This window comes from Protomyctophum parallelum, assembly GCF_964188405.1.
Source record: "Protomyctophum parallelum genome assembly, chromosome: 2".
NCBI classification, from domain to species: domain Eukaryota; kingdom Metazoa; phylum Chordata; class Actinopteri; order Myctophiformes; family Myctophidae; genus Protomyctophum; species Protomyctophum parallelum.
Window position 1 is genome coordinate 21,640,034 of NC_139699.1, and position 9,474 is coordinate 21,649,507.

Here is a 9,474-nt window from a genome sequence, read left to right on the forward strand (position 1 = left end):
AAACTAAACTCAGCTTCCCATCATGCACCTGTGCACAGTTTGAAGCTCAACAGCGCCACTTTGTCCCCTGTTGGTAGTACCCTAAACATACGGACATGCAGACATAGTGGCTGTGCTCCACTCAAAAATAATAATGTCAAAACATGGCATTCATAACAAAACACTGTCCTGCTAAAATGTGAATGTCCTCAAAAGTATAGTATTAGAAAAAGCGTGCGTGGGGCCGTGCGTGCGTGCGTATGCGAGTTGGAGGGTGTATGGCTATGGGGGTCTGGTGGCAGCAGAGAGAGAGAGAGAGAGAGAGGCGCTCGCAGTGAGAGAACACCTGCGTCTCTCCCTAGCACCAGGTGCTCCTCTCCTGTCTAAATGAGAGTAATCTCCCCCCTCTCCCCTCCTCTCCTCTCCTCTCCTCTCCCCGCCGTCTCTCACAAAGCAGATTAGTTTCGCTGTATGTTCCAGTCTGCTGATTCAGCTCCCTCAAGCGCCCGTGCCGGGGCGCACCAGTTATAGGGGCCATCGTTCATCAGAGCCAGCCCCACTGTCACACCACTAATTGGCATAAAATATCACCAATTCTGTTGCTCGAGTCCCCCTCCCTCCCTCCCTCTCTCTCTCTCTCTCTCTCTCTTCCACAAAAGAAAGAACCATCACCCCGGCCGCCGCTTGTATCGATTGTGGTTTTCATCCCTTTTTTTTTAAGTGTCACTTTACTTGGACAACTCTGGATGTCCAACTCTGTTATAGCCGGATTTATATTTAGTTGTGTGCAGTGCCGGGCATCGTGCACGGAAAACTTGCGGGATCGATCTACAAAGCTACACAAGTTCACAACGTGTCGCGTCAACCAAGTATAAAATCAGCCATAAGTTCCTGCCGCCGAACCAACTTGAGTGTGGAAGTGATATAGTGAGAATTTTAATCGCCCCGGGTTAACGTCGCCTACCCTCGCGTGACCTTAAACTGAATCAAAGTGCGGGTAGAAAGGTGAATCTCTTGAACAAGAAAAAAAAGTGAAGAATGATCTAAAAAAAAGGCTGAAGTTATATAAACCTTATGAGAAATGATAATGAAACTTAATCACATTTTCTTGGCTCCCACTTTCTGTCTTGAAAGCTGGTGATTTATGACAGCCATTTAGAGCCACATTACACTGAGGCTTGACGTGGGAACCGTTGTACAGTACTAATGTACTGTACATAACAGGCGGTTGGAATGCCACCGAACAGGAATATCCAATGTTCCAAAACCTGCCAATTAGCTAAAGCCCTTGTCAGTCATAACCGCCGTGGCTTTAGTATTTTTTGAGTCACTGCACGCTACAGTGGTCCCCCCTCCCTCCCTCCCCTCCTCAGAGGGGGGGGGGGATAGGCTCAGCCCGTGGTTGCACGGGTAATGATTGTCCTCAGACAGAATGCGGGGGCCGTGTCGGCGGGCCGGGCCAGGCCAAGGCAGGCGATGACAGTGTCTGGGCTCTCTTGCTTGACAGGTGGAGCAGATGAGGAATGAACTGCTGCAGGAGAGGGCTGGCAGACAGGACCTGGAGTGTGACAAGTTGGCTCTGGAGAGACAGGTATACTTACTAACTACTACAGCACTCCACTCAACTTCGCCTTGTCTTGGAGGACAAATACAAACTCTTGCACAAAGTCTCGAAAAGAGCAGAATCAAATAAAAGCCCCTGTGCGTCGTGTCATTCATCTCTGTCTGCACGTCCTTCTTCATTATTTTTATGCTGTTTCCGATGGTTTTTGCCCCATTGCTGCATCCATTCCATTTCTTCTTATTTTCCTGTTTTTGTGTGTAGGGTGGTGGGCCCATAAATCAGTGAATGCAGGTCTTATTATGTGTCTTCCTCCTATAGAACAAAGACCTGAAGGGCCGCGTGTCTCATCTAGAGGGCTCCCAGAAATCCAACAAAGACGGTGTTGTGTCCCAAATGGAGAGTCGCATCCAGGAGCTTGAGGAGAGGCTGGAAGCAGAGGAGAGGTGAAGGCCATGCTTTAGAATAGGTGTAGGATTTAGAAGACATTTTGTAGAATTTGTCCTCGGGTCAAAATGGGTTAATAAATAAACGTTTATTTTGATTTGACTTGGTTCTCCAGGGAGCGTGCCAACCTACAGCTGGCCAACCGTCGGCTGGAGAGGAAGGTGAAGGAGATGATGATGCAAGGGGATGAAGAGCATCACTCAATGCAAGACCAAAAAGACCAGGTAAGCAATATTACAACGTACACTATACACACACACACACACACACACACACACGTAGAGACTAGACACAACACACACACGTACATACGCATACCTTGCATTGATTAGCGGGCCGTGCCCATTTATCATCCAAAACCAACATTTGCGAGAGAGAAAAAGAAAAGTGAATTTGTGCTGATGATGTGGTGTGCATGCTGCCATTAAACCATCGCTATTCATTCCTCCCTTTCTCTCGAAGCTGAATCTGCGTCTCAAGGCCCTGAAGAGGCAGATGGATGAGGCGGAGGAGGAGATAGACCGACTGGAGCACGGCAAGAAGAAGCTGCAGAGAGAGCTGGACGAGCAGCAGGAGGCCAACGATCAGCTCCAGAGTCAGCTCAAAGCTCTGAGGAGCGAGATGAGGTAACACCACAACAGCTCCAGAGTCAGCTCAAAGCTCTGAGGAGCGAGATGAGGTAACACCACAACAGCTCCAGAGTCAGCTCAAAGCTCTGAGGAGCGAGATGAGGTAAAACCACACAGATCCAGAGTCAGCTCAAAGCTCTGAGGAGCCAGATGAGGTCAAACCACACAGATCCAGAGTCAGCTCAAAGCTCTGAGGAGCGAGATGAGGTAACACCACACAGCTCCAGAGTCAGCTCAAAGCTCTGAGGAGCGACATGAGGTAACACCACACAGCTCCAGAGTCAGCTAAAAGCTCTGAGGAGCCAGATGAGGTAAAACCACACAGCTCCAGAGTCAGCTCAAAGCTCTGAGGAGTGAGATGAGGTAAACCACACAGATCCAGAGTCAGCTCAAAGCTCTGAGGAGCGACATGAGGTAAAAGCACAACAGCTCCAGAGTCAGCTCAAAGCTCTGAGGAGCCAGATGAGGTAAAACCACAACCATATGGAACCGTTTGAAATACGGCAATACGTCAAAGGTCATGAAAAAACAGTGTTGTTTTCGTCGACTGTAAACTAAGACGAAAAATGTTCGTCGACTACCTTTTTTCACTGGCGAAAACTACATGGAAACTAAATGAAAAACTAAGCTGTGATGACTAAAACTGAGTCTAAATATACTGGTCAGCAAATAAAAACTAGACTAAAATGTTAGGAAGGGACTATAGTGGACAAGAGATCCAGTTTAAGTCTATTTACACTTGGTTGCATGCTGAAAATAGCAGATCTACAAGCTCAGCAAGTGTAAAAACAGTCATTATGACACCATCAAGGCCCACCAAAATAAATTTTAGTCGACTAAATCAACTATAGATTTAGTCGACTAAAATCTTATGATATTTAGTTAACTAAAACTAGACTAACACACTAAAACATTCCAGGGGACTAAAATGTGACTAAAACTAAATGAAAACTATTCAAGAGACTACGACTAAAACTAAAATCCAAATTTGCTGTTATAAACAACACTAATTTAAAAATGAACTTTTTCATGCTGCTCACCATTTGAAAATATTTTGTGCCAGCGGAGGATCCCATAAGAGACGAATTGTGGGGTTAAAAGTTGATGAAACTAATGGCATGGCATATCTACAAGCTCACAGAGTGCCTTGTGGATGGGCTATTTTGATGCTATATTAAGTCATTTAGCTGGACCCCCTAAGGACCCCTTGATGCCCCTGGATAACACTGAAATATTGCATTTGTTGGAATTTAACTAAACTTTTATGAAACTGATAACAAAAAAATAAATATAAAAACAAGTACATCAAAGTGGCTGTGTTAAGCACATACCAATCTGACTATCTGTCCTCAAGCATTCATAGCACTGAATCTGCACTTTTAAAAGATTATTACAGTCTTTGTATTAGCTATACTGACTCCGGGGATTCCACCATTCTTTTGCTTTTAGACTTCGCAGCAGCATTGGACACAGTAGACCATAGTGTTCTCGTCTCTCACCTGGAGCGTTGTGTGGGTATTTAAGGTACTGCTCTGTCTAGAGTGGTTCAGGTCTTAACAGAGGGGTTTTTTTCTGTCAGAATTGGTGATTCTGTGTATTTCTCCCCTGTGCCTCTCCCCTGTGAAGTCCGTCAGGGTTCTGTCCTTGGGGCAATCCTATTTTCCCTTTATGTGCTCCCCTTGGGGTACGGTGACTAGACGTCCTAGTTTGCCTGGGTTTGTCCCCGTTTCAAGCTGGGTGTCCCAAGCCCCGACAAATAACTGTAAAACACTAAAATGTTCGCTACCAAAATAGTTATTTTCAGCTTACAGAGATTTTTATCATAATGTGTCACCAGGTGTGCTAAGCATACACAAATAATATTGTCCCCCATCCTGAGGAAATACCAGACAAAGAAAATGAAGAAGAAAAAAAGTTAGCAGCAAGAGAGTAAAACGGTGTCCTGATATTTGGAGGCAGTGTTGCCTGTGATTCCACTCTGGTGGATATCTCTTGTGTTCCTGGAACCAGTGTTGTTTTCGTCGACTAAAACCAAGACGAAAAATGTTCGTCAACTACCTTTTTTCACTGACGACAACTACATGGAAACTAAGCTATGATTACTAAAACTAAGACTAAATATGTTGACAATTTTGACAACAGATTAAAAACTAGAGTAAATGTTAGGAAGGCACTAGTGGACAAGAGATCCAGTATAAGTCATTTTACACTTGGTTGCATGCTGAAAATAGCAGATCTACAAGCCCACAACGTGTTGCAGCACGACGCGTTGTGAGCTTGTAGATCGGCTATTTTCAGCAAGTGTAAAATCAGTCGTTACGACAGCATCAAGGCCCACCAAAATACATTTTAGTCAACTAAATCACCTGTAGATTTAGTTGACTAAAATCTTATGACATTTAGTTGACTAAAACTAGACTAACACTAAAACATTCCAGGTGACTAAAATGTGACCAAAACTAAGTGAACTGTACGGCACAACAAAACTACTGCACAACATCTGGTTGTGATGATGGACAGTGATTTTTAGGGATGCACGATTAATCTGTAGCATAATCGGAATCAGCCATATTGGCCATAAAAATGCCATATCGGTATTGGATCGGTCTCAAAATAATACAGATTATTTAATCTGTTTTCACCAGCAAAAAAAAAGAAAAACAAATCTACAATTATTTTGTGTACTTATCTCATTCAGTAGTCATTCAGTTGTGAAAACAGACACATGGAAAGGAGTATATGCTATTTGTTTATTAATTGAATACTTTATTAATAGGCTTTGGGCCAAGCCCCTATATGGCCTATAGGCTTGTTTCCATTGTTGTCCTCTGTATAATATCGGAATCAGTCAGAATCGGTATCGTGCACCCCTAGTGATTTTCAATTGGACAAAAAGATCAACCCTGTGATCAAATCTAGCTTTTCTTACGTAAAGGCAATTTAGTGATTTAGAAACGGTTATGCATGCTGGTATATCTCAAACTGACTGAATCCTCAAAACATGTTTATTCCTTGGCTTTTAACCCAGTATGAGAGTTGGCTTTCATATTTTTTTCTTTTGGTCTTATTGCTTTTAATTTTTAATTTTGTATTTGTCTTTTTTATAAGGTTTTGCATGTTTTAATTGTGTTGTTTTGTGGGTTTTATATATTTTTACAGTTCCTCAGCTTTTCTCAACAGTTCTTGTTTTTAAATGTAAAAAAGAATGACTCCTACTTGAAACTCTCTCTCTCTCGCTCACCAAAGGCGTAAGACCAACTCTGCCCCGCTGTTGAACAACCTGGATGACGACGACGATGAAGACGACATCAGCACCGACGGAGAAACCTACTTCAGCTCATCCTCCGGGTATAAGCGCTCCTCCAGTCAGGAGAACATGCTGACCACCTTCACTCTGTGAACCAGGGGGTCTTCTTCACCAAGGACCCCTTAGCAGAGAGACCCCCCCACACACACACACACACTACATATTGTATCAAATTGTGTTGCAAATCTTTCATAGATTTAATAGAATTGACTCGTTTGACAGCACTGTCATTTAGCCACTCAAACCATCCCTTGACACCAAGCCCTCTTTGCCGAACATAATGGAGAGCAAGGCATTGTGAGCTTGCCTTGTATGGACAAGTTTGGACTAAAGGTCTCCTCAGAATAGGGATGCTAGGGGGGTTCTAGTGGTTAATTTAAAAAAAACTCCTTTAACACAAAGGTTTTGCGGCCCCCTGTAGTAACTCAGAGGACCCCCTTAGGGGGATCCAGGGGGTCCCCTACAACAAAATGAGGAATACTATTTCATTTTTCAGCTATTCAAAGATTGCCCGATCTACACACTCACAGTGAGTGTGTAATGTTGACAAATCTTGACATATCATCTTATGGGGGGTCCGTGGCACAAGAAAAATCAGATGGGGGGGTCTGCAATGCAACCCAAATACATATCAAGTTGGATGGTTTGGTTTAAGAACCCCTGAATTAAACATATAAATGTGCATGTGTACATAATCTGTTGGACCAAATAAGAAAAACTGCCTTCTGATACGAGTACCATCATTGCATTACACTAAAACAGCAATGGTGATTGACTGCAGAACAGTAAAAACTTTTGTTTCATTTGTTTTATGTGCGTAAACATCCTCAAACTGGGTTTTTTAGCAAGTCTAAGATAATTTGAAGACACTGACAGATGTCTTAACCCATTCTGGACGGGAACCCCCTTGGGTGTTTTAAGTATTGTTATACTTTAGCTATTGAAAAATAGCAGATCTAACAGCTCATAGTGTGGCACTGAGTGCCGCACTACGAGCTTGTAGATCTGCTATTTTTGAAACATCGTGAAAATGTGGCCTAAATCTCTGAATATGTATTCTTTCAGAGCGAACATTTTTAACTAAAATCTTTGTTTCTGGGGGTTCCCTGGAACAACATATTTTCCAGCTGGTGGCCAATTACATGTTGTTTTTGGGTTTCTTGACATGAAATATTGAGCACCACTGATATAGAAACAGGTATTTCAGAAAACTGTCAGGATTTTGAAGACGTTTTCTAAAGTTCGAAGTCGGGTCTAATCTATCCGTCTGTTTTTCCATTGATGAAGTACCTGTGCTCGCCTGTGATTAATTAATCTAGCATTAGTAAACGTTAAGGCACAGCCTTTAATGCACTGTAAATAGCGTAACCAGTACTACCTTTTTGAAACATATGAAATTGTTAACTCTTAACTTTTTATGCCTATCAAATATGTTGAAGTCACACACACCGTATATATCATATATGCTAGAAGCTATCATTTGAATATTCATGTTTGTCTGATGTGTTCAAATACAAAGGTGCAGAATGCCAGGACTGAAACAGGTTCAGCCACAATATATATTTTTTTAATTTATTTTATGGTTGATTGTGTCAAAGGCTGGCTACGTGAAGGGCAATCGGTTTTTAGGGAAACTTTGAAGGAGGGATTTTGTACATTTTTATACCATGTTTTGACTAATAATTCATAACTTGGGACAGTAACGGACGTTACAGTATTCCTGCGTATACTGGAATCGGCCTTTGTATTGTACGTTTCATCGTGCGATCGCAGTACTGCAGCACTCAAATCAACTTGTCTTTCCTAAATCTTTTATATTTCCCTATCTAGCAGGTAATGTTTGTACAAAACCCGGCACATAGTTGAAGTCTAATCTCTAAAGAATATTATCTTCTTACTGGAAACAGGTTACAATGTTAGAAGTTAGCTATATTTACACTATATTTTTCAATGAACGTGACAGTGTTAATGTTGAACATACTGGAAACCTATGTTGTTGTCGTCCACCTCATATATATATATATATGTGTGTTTGAAATGTGCCTCTATGAGCATGAGGCAACACATTAAGCCTGATTTACTATACTTGGTTGTGAGACATGATGTACAGCGAAGTATATGAACCAGGCTTTACCTGTACTGAGAGCATCAGTGTGCTTTTCTCTATAAAGACCCAGTGGTTCCCAACCTTGTCTGCATCAGGGCCCTGCACTTGGAAATCTTGGAGGCGTTTGCCATAGACATATATAAAGTCTAGATGGCTCAAGGCGGAGTCTCTGACGTAGATCACCCGGCGGCCATGTTGCCACAGTACAGTATGTTCCATGGCAGCTCAAACTAAAACAGTCATAACTCGCTCTAATCTTGACAGATTTACAAATGGGTTGGTTTATTACAAACATTGTCAATGTGGCTATGATCCAGGACGCTTATCTGCTTAATTTTGTTTTTTATATGAACATCATATAAAAGCATATAAGTTTATAACAAACCAAACCGTTTGATAATCGGTTGAAAATTGAGCAAGTAATGGTTATTTAAAAGTACATGCCCCATAGACACAATGTTATGCTGCCCCTTGGTAGGATGGCCGTCACGTAGCAACGTCGCTCTCCATTGGCCAGAGTGCGGGTGAGCCATCTAGCTTTCTTATATATATATCTATGGCGTTTGCGGCCCCGCCACGCATCTGAACACTTCCAGTGGATGGGCCACACACACACAAACACACGCTCTTTTTATTTGAATGGTCAATCAATTATTCAGTTTCCGGCTTGGAACAATGGAAGTAACATAGTATACTATTTTCTTTTTGTATTTTATCGGTATTACAATGAAAAGGTTTCAAGGTTTTAAAGACAACGAACAGGGATAGACTCCCGACTTACTTAAAGAACATTTGTGTGTTGTTATTATTATCATTAAAATCCTATAGTTATTTGGAGGCCCACTTGCTCCCAGGTTGGAAACCACTGCTCTGAAGTCCCCTATGTGAAGAATCCTGTCCTCCCATCACTGAAGTTTAAATGAATGATGGAACTTGGACTACAGATGAAATGTTCTGACAATCGATCCTTTTTTCTTTTTTTTTGCTACACTGTGATAATTTTGCACTCTCTTTGTTGGCTTATTGTTGAATGCATCCAAGTCTGTTTGCCTGTGAAGGGGAGAGAGTGGATTTGAGAAGAAATCCTCCCACTACCTCTCTTATCTATACTGTACATTTTTATGTTGCTGATACTTAAATTCCTGCTGAGACTACAATAAAGTTATCCTTAGTTAATCTCAAATGCCTATCATCTTCAATTTCTAGAGTTGCAATAATTGATTGATCTGTAAAATATTGAAATTAATTAGAGATAAAGACCCTTAGATCTCCCTTTAGAGATAAGGTGAGAAGTTCAGTCACGCGAGAGAGAGGTGGTTCGGGCATCTGGTTAGGATGCCTCGGGCGTCTCCCTAGGGTGGTCCTCGATGCACGTTCCACTGCGAGGAGACCCCGGGGAAGACCAAGGCGCAGTTGGAGGAACCACATCGACTTCATTGGCCTT

The 9,474-nt window shown here is 42.2% G+C and overlaps 1 protein-coding gene across 2 annotated transcripts in view; it reads left to right on the top strand.

The window, feature by feature from the left end:
- Nucleotides 1-9,213, top strand: part of cgnl1 (cingulin-like 1) — an 83,140-nt gene extending 73,927 nt beyond the window's left edge. For both annotated transcript variants that reach the window (XM_083759514.1, XM_083759515.1), the window contains exons 15-19: nucleotides 1,487-1,570; nucleotides 1,862-1,986; nucleotides 2,103-2,211; nucleotides 2,450-2,613; nucleotides 5,863-9,213. In XM_083759514.1, the coding sequence (XP_083615640.1) occupies nucleotides 1,487-1,570; nucleotides 1,862-1,986; nucleotides 2,103-2,211; nucleotides 2,450-2,613; nucleotides 5,863-6,016 (636 nt within the window). In that variant the 3' untranslated portion in view covers nucleotides 6,017-9,213. The remainder of the gene's footprint in view (nucleotides 1-1,486; nucleotides 1,571-1,861; nucleotides 1,987-2,102; nucleotides 2,212-2,449; nucleotides 2,614-5,862) is intronic.
- Nucleotides 9,214-9,474: the final 261 nt, after the last annotated feature.